General features: G+C 43.2%; 1 protein-coding gene across 2 annotated transcripts in view; it reads right to left on the reverse strand.

Moving 5' to 3' along the window:
• Positions 1–886: 886 nt before the first annotated feature.
• The window catches only part of PRORP (protein only RNase P catalytic subunit), a 153275-nt gene continuing 138715 nt past the window's right edge, over positions 887–15446 (reverse strand). The window contains exons 7-9 of one of the 2 annotated variants that reach the window (XR_013813351.1): positions 12922–13117; positions 4270–4429; positions 887–969 (exon numbers count right to left, since the gene is read on the reverse strand). Coding sequence is in view for 1 of the 2 variants with exons in the window: in XM_079767524.1 (XP_079623650.1) it covers positions 10508–10639; positions 12922–13117 (328 nt within the window). In the remaining variant the exon portion in view is untranslated. Of the gene's footprint in view, positions 970–4269; positions 4430–10349; positions 10640–12921; positions 13118–15446 lie in introns of those variants that run through there. The other variant, XM_079767524.1, reaches the window with a different exon arrangement.

Here is a 15446-nt window from a genome sequence, read left to right on the forward strand (position 1 = left end):
TGCCTCACCCTCACCTGGGAATCTTGGTATCCATTGTATTTGTGCTGCAGTGGAAACTGAGGCAGGAAGAGTTCTAGTCTAACATTCTATTACACACATACTGTAACAATTTCAGACTGTCATAAAATAAAAGAAAGTAAAAGTCATCTATAATTCCAACACCCCAAAACACCTATTAACATTTGGAATCAACAAAATGGTATTTCTTTCAGATACTTTTCTCCAAGTATCTCCTTCCTTCCTTCCTAATTAGAAAAATCGGATCATAGCAGACATACCATTTTGTATATGCTTTTTCATTTAATCTATGCCAACACACAAAATATCATTTTAATCACTGTGAGACTTAAAATTACATTTACTTCCTCATTCCTTTGTTTTGAACATTTAGTTATTTCCAATTTTATTATTATCAACAACACTATTGTAAATACCTTCGTGAACAAAGCTTTAAAAACACACGATTATTTCCTTTGGAAGTAGTCAAGAGTCGAATAACTAGGCTACAACAGACATTTTGCAAGTAGGTATGCAAGCAGGGGAAAAGGAGCAGGGAAAATAGAGGAAGGCAGGAGGTCGTTTTGTTGGGAGGAAGATGAGTTGCTTTCAGAGTGGCTTAGCTGTGAGTCCACAGTCTACTGAAATGGAAATGCTCAGCCTCAAACGTGGAACTGGAAAGAAACCAGAGGTGCAGATGGCTTCTTCCTTTGAGAAGTTTGGCTACTAAACGATCCCTAGAGAAGCACGATTTCTTCAGGCTAGAAGCCTGAAGGTATTTGTAGTTAGGTGGAAGAGAGCCAGTAGAAAGGGATTAACTGAGAGAGCCAGGTCCCAAGTCAGCAAAAAGTGGTAGTATGGAGGAGGTAGAAAAGTAATCTAGAAAAGGGTCAGGACAGGCAAGTTATTGAAAAGGGCAAAAATTGCTGGAGCGGCTCATCACACATCGCTTTTAGTTGCTGGTTAAGTCATCTGTTGAGAGTGAGAATGACCAGGTTATGACTCAGGACTTAGAATCATGAATGTATTATCATCATCATCATTAAATTTTAAAATAGCCTTGGAGCTTATTTGAGGCTACTCAAAATACTGTTCAAAATATGGTCTACAGCATTGGTCTCAGCCAGCACACCAGACCTGAACCAGAATCAGTATTTTAAACAATCCAGGTGATTCAATGCCCGTTAAAGTTTGACAAGTACCGCTGTAGCCCATCTTCCCCACTTAACAGAAAAGGAAATGGAGGCTGCAGGAGATGAGTTACTTTTTTTTTTTAATATATTTTATTGATATTTTTACAGAGAGGAAGGGAGAAGGATAGAGAGCTAGAAACATCGATGAGAGAGAAACATCGACCAGCTGCCTCCTGCACACCCCTCACAGGGGATGTGCCCGCAACCAATGTACATGCACCTGACCGGAATCGAACCCGGGACCCCTCAGTCCGCAGACCGACGCTCTATCCACTGAGCCAAACCGGTTTCGGCGATGAGTTACTTTTCAAGTCAAAATGACAAAATCTGGGAGAATTCCTTCAAGAAATTAATTGGAAATCAACAAAAGGGGGGAAAGGGGCCTTCACAAGGCAGTGAAGTTTCAAGCATATAATTTCATGACTTTTCCAAAGGCATGACTTAGCAATAGTACAGTGTATAGGAGTGAAGGAAGTGGAATGGTCTGGGGCTTTCCAAAATTAGGTTTAGAATTGCTAAGATGGACACCACAGAGGTAAAATGAATGAAATAATCTGCAATATCCCTGAGATGAATGCTTTAAGAGTGGGGTGAGGTGGGGAAGGCCAGTGAAGCCAGATGGGGATGGACAATAGAGGGCTTCAGGTGAGGAAGGGGTAGGCCTAAGAGCCCGCCAAGAACTGGTGGTTGGGATGAAAGAGTGGGTGGAGTAGGTAAGGAAGCTGTGGTCAAAATGAAGACCTTAGGAGTCTGAGCTCCTGAAACCGGAGCACTTTTAAGTAATTTAAAAGGCCCAGGTTAGCCATCACACAAGCCCCCAAATCATCAATTTAAGAGGTTAAGTAACAATGAGACCGGACTGTGGATGATGTTGAAGTCTCTGGGGATAATGGTAGTGGGGGTGGAAGGAAAAAAATCTGTTGACATTCATAAAGCACAAACTGTTCAATACTGATTTCCTCACATAAACTTCCCTTGGTATGTCAACAAATACGAGCGGCCAGATTATTATGTGATTTGCTTTAAAAAATAAAAAGCTCTTTATCTGTGTAAAGCGACAATTCTTCCTGAGACTATCTCTTCAAAAACTGGGTGTGACCAGAGTTTATTTCTTTAAGAGTTCTGCAACTCAGAGGGCCTAACTTGGAAAAGACCCATTTTTCAAGGATTTGACCACTCCTGCCAGAACAGGACTAAGTGCCAAAGGACATGAGCCTTAATTTGAGCCAATAGCTATTATCTGAGTGACAGCTTTCTGGAACACAAATTTCCTTCTGAACACAAGGAAACCTTGAGTAGTTTGAGTATGTGAGTAATATTTTATGGTTTGCCCCTCTTTATGAATTTATATAATTATGATGAGAGCATACAAGGAAAAAGTGGTAGAAGACTATTGAGAACAAGGGGAAGTTTTCATTTTGTCAGGTTAAAAAAAAATGGTACAGCCCAGCTGGCATGCTCAGTGGTTGAGCATCGACCTATGAACCAGAAGGTCATGGTTTAATTCCTCGTCGGGGCACATGCCCAGGTTTTGGGCTCCATCCCCAGTGTGGGACATACAAGAGGCAGCCAATCAGTGATTTTCTCTCATCATTGATGTTTCTATCTCTCTCACCCTCTCCTTTCCTCTCTGAAATCAATAAATATATATTTTTAAATGTTACAAAAGAGTTTATTGGGATAATCCTTTAAAATATACACTGAGTGGCCAGATTATTATGATCTCTGAACGAATAATAATCTGGCCACTCAGTGTATATATATATCCCACATAATAAAAGGGTATTATGTAAATTACCATCACTCCGCTACGCCCATGATTGGGCCAGCGGGAGGCGCAGGGGACGGGACTTGGGGTGGCCGAGGTGGCTGATTGGGCCGGCGGGACGCTGAGCTCGCGTCGCCAGCGGCGGCACGAGCTCAGCGTCTGCGCCATGGCTGTGCTGCGGCACAGAAGGGGCCTCTGGGGCAGCGAGCCCACATCCTGCTGCGGACCATCAAAAGCGGGAAGTGAAAGCGGGGGAGCTGGCTGTCTGTCCACTCCGGCACCAGGCCTTTCAAAAGCCTCCGGCGCGGCAGAAGCTTTCGAAAGGCCTGGTGCACCAGTGGACAGACAGCCAGCTCCCCCGCAATCGAAAGCGGGGAGCTGTGTGTCCGCTCTAGCACCAGCGGACCCCCTGCCATCAAAAGCGGGGAGCAGGCTGCCAGCAGTGTCCGCGGAGCGTGCTAGGCTTTGCGGGGCAGTGGATATGGCCTGGATGGCAGGTTAGGCCTAGGGGACCCTACACGTGCATGATTTAATCATGCACTGGGCCTCTAGTATATATATATATATATATATATATATATATATATATATATATATATATATATATATAATCTTACCAAATAATAGACAAACATGTAAATTGACTGTACCTCCGCTACACCCACCAGCCTATCAGGAGTGATATGCAAATTAACCCAACAAAGATGGTGGTTAATTTGCATACACAGGCGCCCAGTGACCCCGAGCAGGCGTTCCGCCCCACCCCTGGTCTCTCAGGGCCTCTGGGCAGCGTGGGAAGGCGGGGCTGGAGCCGAAAGAGGTGGCTCCAGGGCTGGGCGGGAGTGGAAAGGCGGTGCCAGCAGCCAGGGAAAGGAAGGCCCATTCTAGCACGAATCTTATATGGAGGCCCAGGGCATGAATTCGTGCATGGGTGGGGTCCAGCCAGCCTGGCCAGGGGGAGGGGACATAGGCAGTTGGCCAGCCTGCCTGCTGGTTGAACTCCTGGTCGAGAGGACAATTTGCATATTAGCCTTTTATTATATAGGATATACACTGAATGGCCAGATTATTATGCGTTCAGAGATCATAATAATCTGGCCACTCAGTGTATATGACATATATAACAGGCATACAAATGCATAGAAACTTAATAGCAATAGACTGCTCAATTTTGGAACAGAGGATACAAAAAAATGCAGCTTTGGATTCTAGGACAAGGTCACTGAAAAGAAGAAAATATAAGAATGGTTCATTTTTAAAGAATTAGTAATACAGTATATCTTAAGCAACAAGTGTGAACAGGGGACTTACCTTCAGAAGACCTGCTATAATAATTTCCAAAGGAACCTGTTTCATGGAGGTAGAGGCCCCATTCTATTCTCCTAGGGTACACTCTGCTCAGAGAGCCACAGAACAGCAGGATCGTCACAGAATTCTATTGGCATCTATCAGGAAACTGACATTTTCTGTTCTGATGCAGTCAGACAAAGCACAAGGAATCTGTTATTATGGACTTTATGTATGTAGATGTGAACTAAACTTGATACCTGGTAATGTTCTAGTTCAGCTGAGAGTGATAGAGCAATCTCACCTGGTCTCTTTAAAATGAACTTACGTTTCTATTATATTAGAAATTAAAGCCCCCTACCAATGATTTCTCAAATATTTATTTATTGGGCTGGACTTTAACAAACAGCAAAGAGATGACTGGGGAAGTCATTTTAATGTGGTTGAAATGAACTCTGTATATCAAATTTCTTGTCAGAAGCTACCAAAAAACCTTCATAGAACACTGCTGTTTATAGCAAGCTAGAGGCCCAGTGCATGAAATTCATGCACGGGAGCGGGGGGGTGTCCCTCAGCCCAGCCTGCACCCTCTCCAATCAGGGACCCCTCAAAGGATGTCCAACTGCCCTCAATCCAGGACTGCTGGCTCCCAACTGCTCACCTGCCTGCCTTCCTGATTGCCCCTAACCGCTTCTGCCTGCCAGCCTGATCACCCCCTAATCACTCCCATGCCAGCCTGATTGATGTCTAACTGCTCCCCTGCCAGGCTGTTTGCCCCCACCTTCCCTCCTCTGCCAGCCTGGTCACCCCTAACTGCCCTCTCCTGCAGGGTTGATCGCCTCCAAATGCCCTCCCTTGCAGGCCTGGTCCCTCTCAACTGCCCTCCCTTGCAGGCCTGGTGCCTCCCAACTGCCCTCCCCTGCTGGCCATCTTGTGATGGCCATCTTGTGTCCACATGGGGGCAGGATCTTTGACCACATGGGGACAGCCATCTTGTGTGTTGGAGTGATGGTCAATCTGCATATTACTCTTTTATTAGATAGGATAGAGGCCTGTTGCATGGGTGGGGGCCAGCTGGTTTGCCCTGAAGGGTGTCCTGGATCAGGGTGGGGGTTCCCTTGGGGTGTGGGGTGGCCTGAGTGAGGGGCCTGTGGTGGTTTGCAGGCCAGCCACACCCCCTGGTGACCCAAGCAGAGGCCCTGGTATCTGGAATTTATTTTCCTTCTACAATTGAAACTTTGTAGCCTTGAGCGGAGCCAAGCCTCTTGCTTGCTCCATGGTGGCAGCCATTTCTGTTGGGGTTTGTGTAGCTTCTATAATTGAAACTTTATAGCCTGGAGTGGAGGCCTGGGCCAGCCAGGGTATGCGGAAAGCTTTGCTTCCTCCATCGCCAGGGGCAACCCTAGCCTCCAGCTCCATGGCTGCCACCATTTCTGTTTGGATTTGTTTACCTTCTATAATTGAAACTTTGTAGCCTTGAGTGGAGGCTTAGGCCGGCAAGCGCAGGCGGAAAGCTTGGCTTCCTCCATTGCCTGGGAAACCCAAGCCTCCTTCCTGCTCTCTGTGGCTGTAGCCATCTTGGTTGGGTTTATTTACATACTCGCTCTGATTGGCTGGTGGGTGTAGTGGAGTGATGGTTAATTTGCATATTACTCTTTTATTAGGTAGGATTGTCATGGTTATCTTAATAACGTAATCCACTTGATAACAGTGCACTTCTGAGAGTACTCTAGTAGCAAAATTATTTTTAGCTGTCATCAGTGACTAGATAATTATCTTCCTGTTAATTTCAATTCCTAGTTGAAAGTATGTTAAGTCTCGGGAAGCATCTGTCAGATCAAATATTGTCAACAAAGAACAAACTTGGTGGGAGAGGGCTTCAAGGGAATCTTGAAACACCGTAAAATAGACATGGTAAGAGAAAATTAAAGATCATTTCTCAAGACTTCCTACACGTACTCTTTGGTGTCCCTGTCTCATCTTTTCTTTCACTTCATTGTTTTCTATGGTTTCCTCTAAGTAGATCTCTAAGTGGAACTCCCTTCTTTTAAATAGTATAGAATCAAGCAGACTGCTTATCATTGACTAGGTCTAGGACAAGGCAGGAAAAAGCTGGTCTTCTCTTCTTTCTTCCTCCTCCCTTCTTTTCTTATCCTTGCTTCCCTCCTGCTTCCTGCAGAACTGCTGGGCTATATAGATGCTCCATTTCCATTCCCCTTCCATATAATTCCCACCTAGGGTTGCTAGAATTGGCAAATAAAAAGATACAGGATGCGAGGTTAAATGTGAATTTCAGAGAGACAATATTTTTAGTACATATCCTTGCAATACTTGGGACATATCTATACTAAAAAATGGTTATTTATCTGAAATTCAAATTTTACTGGGAGTACTATATATTATCTGGCAACCCTACTCTCACCCTTGACCACAGGAGGCTCCAGCAGCTGCCTGGTCCCTATTACTGAGAACTCTATCTGCGTAAGTCCCATTCTGGAAAGAATACCCAAATCTAAATACCACCATCTCCTCACAGTGGTCCATGTTCCCATACACCTAGTCATTCCACCAAGGGTTCCCTTCGAAGTTTTTCACTCTGTGATTTCCAAATTGCTGAAGGATGGGCAAAACACCAGATCTTTACCCTCAATTACCCCAATAATTTTGATTTTTAGCAAATGAAGATAAGACTCACCATGATGGACCAGAATTAAGGTGCCTACACAACACACCTGGCCTTTCCACACCTGCTTTAGAATGAAACTATCAAGGAAAAAGAAATCTAATGTGAACACATATGATACATTTCATAGTACCTTAGGACAGTTTTGAAAAATAGTTAGAAACCTGCTAGAGGACCAAGGAAGCACTAATTACACTTAAGTGCAAACTTGACGAGAAAAGTTAATTTCAAGTGAAGAACAAGGCACCTGAGGTAAGGTAGACCTGAAGGTTCCATGAGAGAATGAACTCAGTCTTCTCCTTTGAGATTTTCTCTTTTTTGGGTCTAAGAACAGCAGGAGGAAAGAACAGTATAAATTCAGAAGCATGCCAAAGGGAAGCATTTTTAAAATCTTTGTTGTTTATGGCTGACTTTAAAGACACTTTCAATCCCCAGGACCGCTTTTTAAAAAACTTCTTTCCGTTGTGTCTTGGACCTTGCGTGACAGGTAGCCTGTTTGACTCAGGGACCAGAATACAAAAAGACAGCTTATGTGTTTGTTACCAGTCGCCTTTGTTCAGAGAACCCCGGCACTCCCCAGGTTCCTGTGTTAGATTTACTTTGAGTGGTCCTAGGATGGTTCCCCCGCCCCCGGACAAAGAACAGATGCACATTAATTTACCTCAAGCAGAAATTAGGGTTTTGTTTTTTAATGTTATTAAAGAGTTAAAAAATAATGTAATTTCCCTATCACAATTGTCTACGCTGCTGGCCATTCTGGAAATGTGGGGCCTTAAAGAGGTACTTCCTGTTCTCTTCCTCTCATTCTCTCTTACCCTTATGTGGCTATCAAAGTTTCTAATGTAAATACTGTATGCTCTACCATTCAGTCTGAGTTTTTATGAACCACTCTAGCCTAAATCAGTGCACAGAAGGAAGAATAGTTAGCTAGGAATCAGAAGAGGTGGGTTATGGTTGAAATGGCTTCACTAACTAGCTGGGTCTGCTCTTCCTTTATAAAATGAGCTTTATGTTCTTCAAGGTTCACTCCTGCTCTAAAGTTCTAGATTCTTTTTGTATCCTCTCCCATCTCTTGTGAGACATTTGCATTAGGCTTTCAGGCAAGCTTATTTAACAAATGCTTTTAAAAATATATTAAAAATACACTGATTTCAGAGAGGAAGGGAGAGGGAGAGAGAGATAGACATAAATGATGAGAGAGAATCATTGATTGGGCACATCCTGCATGCCCCACACTGGGGATTGAGCCCGCAACCTGGGCACTGGCCCTTGACCAGAATTGAACCCAGAACTCCTGTCTGCAGGCTGACGCTCTATCCACTGAGCCAAACCAGCCAGGCTGCTTTTTTTTTTCTTTCTTAAGATTAGGATAGTTCCTGAAAAAAGGTTTAGCACACTGAAAGCACAGTTTTTTAAGTATGTAGTTTATGAAATTTAAAAAAGAAACAGATTGCATTAATGAGAGATTTCTGATTCTTAGACTTTCAATGCTCTTATTTATCAGAGATTCGTGCAATAGGCCTTCCTTCCCTTGGCTTCCAGCACCGGTTTTCCTCCCGCACCCGGGACCCAGGCCTTCACTCCGGCCGGAGTCTGCCGTCTTTGCTGCAGACTCAGGCCAGAGTCTGTCACCTTTGTCTTCGCTGCAGACTCCGGCCAGAGTCCCCCGTCTTCGTCTTCGCTGCGGCTGGAGTGCCGCTCCTGTAGATCCCTTTGCCCCCCACCCTTCCTCTCATAGCAGGTGTCGACCTGCCCCGCCTGGCCACTCTATGGCTGGAGCAGCTAGGCGGCCACCATCTTTGGCCTTCTAATTTGCATATTCCCTCCTGATTGGCTGGTGGGTGTAGCAGAGTGATGGTCAATTTGCATGTTTCTCTTTTATTAATGTAGATACTTTCATGGAGAGCTCTTTAGTCTAGGTGTGCAGCAGTGCTGGATCCAGTAAATAGTTAAGGAGATGAAACATCTTCTCCTCTGTTTTTCCTGATTGTCTCTCTGTCCATAATACACATCCTACTTATATCCATGTATATTGTTTTACGTAAACAAGGTCATTTTTTCATGAAATAGTTATTTTCTTATGCTAACATGTTTTTCTGAGGCACATTATTGTAAATGCATCTATTTTAAGTGTTTAGTGTAATGAATTTTGACACACAACACACACATTTTTTTCTTGTGACAGCATCACCGAGAACTTCCCATCATCCCCAGAAAGTTTTCTTGTGCCCCTTTCCTCAGGCAACTACTATTCTGATTTTTTTTTTTTTTTTTTTTAGAGAGAGAGGAAGGGAAAGGAAGAGAAACATCCATTGGCTGCCTCCTACACACATTTCCTACTGGGGAAACCTGCCCTGACCGGGAATGGAACTGGTGACCTCTTTGTGCATGGGACGAGAGTCAACCAACTGAGACACACCAGCCAGGGCCTACTATTCTGATTTTTATCACCATAGATTGATTGGTTTTGCCTGTTCTTAAATATTAAATCATATGGTATGTAGGAATAAGGAAAAACCTAAAATAAAGTGCTGCAGACATGATTATTTTCAGCTAAAATCAAGGCCCAGTGTGGTATCAACTGGCTAGTAAAGGGATAAAACAGAGAGGCAACTATTAAACGTAATCACTTAGTTAAACTAAGTCAAATGTAATTAAATGAAAAGAAGCCCTCAAAGCAAATGATGGGGTTAATAGTGTTCACAAAAGTTTGAACAGATTTGGAAAAGGCATGTTCTGCTATTGGTGGAAGGTGAGGTAAGGAGTAGCAAAATACCAGAAGCACCTGTTTCCCAAGCAAGTGAAACAGATGGCCCAGTAAGACAAACGTAGGCTTCACTCTTCACTAAGTTCCCTAACTCTAGTTAAGTCTCAAAAAAAAAAAAAAAAAAAAAAAATCGATATGTGTGTGTGTGTGTGTGTGTGTGGCCAGATTATTATGATCCCTGAACGCATAATAATCTGGCCACTCAGTATATATATATATATATATATTAGAGGCCTGGTGCATGAATTCGTGCATGGGTGGGGTCCGGCCAGCCTGGCCAGGGGGAGGGGACATGGGTGGTTGGCCGGCCTGCTGGTCAAACTCCTGGTTGAGGGGACAATTTGCATATTACCCTTTTATTATATAGGATATACACTGAGTGGCCAGATTATTATGTGTTCAGAGATCATAATAATCTGGCCACTCAGTACATCATTTATATATATATAAGAGAGCCCTGGCCAGTGTGGCTCAGTTAGTTGAGCATCCAAGAGGTTGCCGGTTCAATTTCGGTTGGGGGTTTCGGGCTCAACCCCTAGTGGGGGACATGCAGGTGGCAGCTGGTCTATGTTTCTCTCTCATCGATGTTTCTCTTCCTTTCTCTTTAAAATCAATAAAAACATTAAAAAATGCAATGGCTTATGAAAATATATTATAATTCGTTTATTTAAAAAATCAATTTGTTGACATACAAACCAACTGGACCAAACCGAACAGGACAGAAGCAATGGTCTAAACAAGTATCAACTTAAGAGCTCTGATGCCAACCAGGAGGGCACCCACATACAAATTTAGCATGCGGGTAAAAGTCTTTATGTCTTTCGGTGAAGGCAAAGCCATTTGGTTGGCACTTCATAGGAATATCTTTCCACCAGGTCTTCATCATATGGTATGTGCCACGAGTCTCCAGTTGTTTGCACCACTGTGTCATAGCTGGGAATATGCTGTTGAATTAAAAAGGGAACCGAACATTAAGAACAACACTAAAGGGATACCTGGCTATTTCCCTTTCCTTTTTTTTTTAAAAAAATATTTTTATTGATTTCATAGAGGAAGGAAGAGGGAGAAAGAAACATCAATGATGAGAATCAGATTGGCTGCCTCCTGCATGCCCCACACTGGGGATGGAGACCCCAACCTGGGCATGTTCCCTGACCAGGAATAGAACCGTGACCTCCTGGTTCATAGGTCTGATGCTCAACCACTGAGCCACGCTGGCTGGGCTATTTCCCTTTCTTCTCTGACTACTTCTTAATTTGCTTCAGGGACATATTCCTTGTCTTAACAATGGGTTTTCAAAGAGCAGCCAGCTCTGTAAAAATGAACCCTAGTATTAGTAGTTTCTTTTTTTGGGTGCTTCATTTTTAAGGTTAAGGACCCTCTACACACACACACACACACACCATACAGTATTCCCTTTGTTGCCTTTACCAGTTTTATATGTGACAGAGAAAAAGTCAAATATACAAAAATAGAGAAATAGTATCATGAACTCCCATGTGCCCATCACCCAACTTCAACCATTACCAACCCAAGGCTAATTTTATTTCATCCATAATCCACCCACTTCCTTTCTGCTCCCTCTACCCTCTCTCACCCAAGATTATTTTGAAGCCAACTTCAGATATATAATTTCTTCTTGTAATTCAGTATGTATCTTTAAAAGATAAGGACTTATTTTGTAAATATAAGATTAAGACCATTTTTACACTTAAGAATTAATAATTCCTTAACATCATCAAATTTCTGTTTACATTTCCAATTATGTGTATACATATATTTTACAGTTTGTTTGATCAGGGATTGAAATAAGGCTATTACATTGTGATTGGCTGAATTGCCTCTCAATTCTCTTTTACTCTAGAGCTTCCCTTTCCATCTCCATCATTTTGGTAATTTTTTGTTGTTGAGGAAATTAGGTCAGCTATTCTATTATTTCTCACAGTCTTGATTATGCTGATTGCATTTCTGTGGTATCACTTGATGCTATATTTCCTATAAATTTGTTTAGTATACTTTTTTACTATTAAAACACATTTACCACTGGCTAGTGTATTTTTCTGTAATAACTCGCCTTTGGATTTTCTCCCTTTGCTTTCACACAAAAGACATTCTTGTATTTACAGGCATCTAAACTAGAATCAAAAGAGGATTCAATTGAAACCAACCTACAGGAGTGGATTAACCAGGAAAATGGAGTTATTTAGCAAAAGTAGAAGTATGAAGAACCATAGGGATCAGCAACTTTTAGTTATCTAATAAAAGAGTAATATGCTAAGTGACTGTCACTCCAACACACAAGATGGCTGCCCCATGTGGACACAAGATGGCCACCACAAGATGGCCAGCAGTGGAGGGCAGTTGGAAGGGACCAGGCCTGCAAGGGAGGGCAGTTGGGGGCGATCCAGCCTGCAGGGGAGGGCAGTTGGGTGGGGGAAACCAGACCAGCAGGGGAAAGCAGTTAGGGGCGATGAGGATGGCAGGGGAGGGCAGTTAGGGGTGACCGGGTTGGCAGGGGAGGGCAGTTGGGGGGGACCAGGCCTGCAGGGGAGGGCAATTGGGGGAGACCAGGCCAGCAGGGGAGGGCAATTGGGGGAGACCAGGCCAGCAGGGGAGGGCAGTTAGGGGCAATCGGGCTGGCAGGGGAGCAGTTAGGCCTCAATCAGACTGGCAGGGGAGTGGTTAGGGGGTGATCAGGCTGGCAGGCAGAAGCAGTTAGGGGCAATCAGGAAGGCAGGCAGGCGAGCAGTTGGGAGCAAGCAGTCCTAGATTGTGAGAGGGATGTCCAACTGCCCATTTAGGCCCGATCCTACTGGGATCGGGCCTAAATGGGCAGTTGGACATCCCTCGAGGGGTCCCAGATTGGAGAGGGTGCAGGCTGGGCTGAGGGACATCCCACCCCCCCGTGCACGAATTCTGTGCACCGGGCCTCTAGTTACAAATAAATAAGGAAATAAAAACCATGTATGAATATTTGTATTTGATAGCATTATTAGAGCCATAATTGATGACATCCCAGGTGTTTTCAATATGTCAATTAATGTGGGGTTGGCCTATAAGAACTTTTGCTCTAGCAGACTTTCTGTTTCCAGGGACTGGCTAATTCCAAATATCAAACTAAAACTGAGAAAAATAAAGTCCTTAGGGTTGCAACATTCTTTGCTTATGCCACATTCTTACTATGTACTTGACTCTGTTGACATTATGTAAAGAACAGATGACATACCTGAAAAGTTATTTTTGATCCTGGAAACCTATTAATAATTGCCAGCTGATGTCCCTGCTGCCACTTAAAGAACAGGCGTTGGGTCTTGGCATCAGGTAGACAGGCCTTATGGTCCCGCAGCAGATCTTTTGTGATAAACTTGCAGTGATTCCCTGAGTGCAGTGTGGCATACAGAAGGAACGGATCATCCTCTGAGCTGAATCAGGCAAAAGAGAGGACACAATCAAGTACACTGAGAAGGCACAGGATAGCATTCTTCACCATGTTATTTATTTATTTTTTTCTTTATTATTATTATTATTATTATTATTATTATTATTATTATTTTTATTGTCTAAAGTTTTACATATGTCTCCTTTTTCCCCAATTGACATCCCCCCCCTCAGCCATTCCCACTCCGGGCAAGCCCCCACCGCCCCAGTGTCTGTGTCCATTGGTTATACTAATATACATGTGTACAAGTCCTTTGGTTGCTCTCTACCCATCCCCCCTGCCATTTGTCTCTGGATCTATTCTTGTTCATCAAATTATGTTGATCACTATATCCCACATATGAGAGAGATCATGTGATATTTATCTTTCTCCAAATGGTTTATTTAGCTTCGCATAATGCTCTCCAGCTCCATCCATGCTGTTTGTTTTTTATTTCTTATTCTACTTTCCTCAGAGGTCCTCTGCATTCATAACCAACATAATCTCAGTGATACTTAGGAACCATCTTAGCTGGTAGGCAACACTATCTAGAACACAGATGGGAAATAAGGGGAAAGAAATGCTGCTTGAGACTCTTAATAGCTCAACTGAACTCTCCCACTAGTAGCAGCTTGCCAAGGTTCACAGCTTGGCCTCTCCTGGGCACCTCCTAGCCCAACACAAGTAGCAGTCACCTGTAGATCACTCTGTAGCTCGTGCCAGGTGGCCCCAGGCAGGGAACAGGCAGTGGCTGACTTTGTACTTCTTGGGAGGCCCCAGAGCCAGTGCATCCATCTGGTGGACAGCTTCAGACCATATCAGATTACAACTCTACCAAATCCACAAAGCGACACACTCAGCAGACTCAGTGAGCACTAAAGCAAGTCCTATTCCACAGGGATGTCTCCTGAACAGCAGCTCTTACACTGTAGTCACAGCTGATCTTCACAGCCAATTGGCCTGGGGGTCAATTCCTCCTGGTGACGACAACTGCAATCAAGGCTTAACTACAACAAGACTGTGCCCACATAGGGGCACACCCTGTGAGTGGGGAAACTGAGCTGCTGGGCCCTACAGGACACCTACAACACAAGGCCACTCTACCAATTCCAGGAGACACAGTAGCTCTACCTCACAGTAGTTAAATACATAGAAACAAACACTGGGAAACAGCCAAAATGCGGAGACAAAGAAACATGTCACAGATGAAAGAACAGAAGAAATCTCCAGAAAAAGAACTAAATGAAATGGAAGTGAGCAAACTACTAGATACAGAGTTCAAAACAATGGGCATAAGGATTCTCAAGGAACTTAATCAGAGCTTTAAGGATCTTAGTGAGAAAGTCAAGGAACTTAGTGAGAATTTCAAGGATCTTAGAACATCAAAGGACCAAGTCAGAAGTGAAGGCTGAAGAATAATTTACAGGGAATCAACAGTAGAGACACAAAGAATCAAATCAGCAATTTGGAAACATGAGGAAGCAAAACACACCTAATCAGAAGAGCAAAAAGAATCCAAAAATATGAAGATAGTGTAAGGAGCCTCTGGGACAACTTCAAGCACACCAATATTCACAGTATGGGGGTGCTGGAAGGCGAAGAGAGAAAGCAAGATATTGAAAACCTATTTGAAAAATAATGACAGAAAACTTACCCTACCTGGTGAAAGAAACAGACATACAAGTCCAGGAAATACAGAGTCCCAAACAAGATGAACCCAAAGAGGACCACACCAAGACACAGAATTAAAATGGCAAAGGTGAAAGACAAAGAGAGAATCTTAAAAGCAGAGAGAAAAAAAAAAAAGGCAGTTAGTTACCTATAAGGGTGTGCCCATAAGACTATCAGCTTATTTCTCAACAGAAACTTTGCAGGCCAGAAGGAAGTGGCATGAAATATTTAAGTGATGAAAAGCAAAGACCTACAATTAAGATTACTCTCCCCAGCAAAGCTATCATTTAGAATTGAAGGTAGATAAAGAGCTTCCCAGATAAGAAAAAGCTAAAGGAGTTCATCACCACCAAACCATTATTACAAGAAATGTAAAAGGGTCTTCTTTAAGAAAAAGAAGAAAAAAGATAAACATTATGAACAATAAAATGGCAATAAATACATATCTATCAACAATTGAATCTAAAAACCAAAATAAATGAACAAATAATCTAATGAACAAAATAAATTGGTGAATAAAATAGAATCAGGGGCATGGAAACATGAAACAGATTGAGAATCAGAGGGAAGGGGGGGTGGGAATAGAGGAACTAAAGAACTTATATGCATATATGCATTACCCATGGATATAGACAATAGGGTGGTGAAGGCCTAAGGCGGGA

Source organism: Cnephaeus nilssonii (assembly GCF_951640355.1).
Source record: "Cnephaeus nilssonii genome assembly, chromosome: 4".
Taxonomy (NCBI): domain Eukaryota; kingdom Metazoa; phylum Chordata; class Mammalia; order Chiroptera; family Vespertilionidae; genus Cnephaeus; species Cnephaeus nilssonii.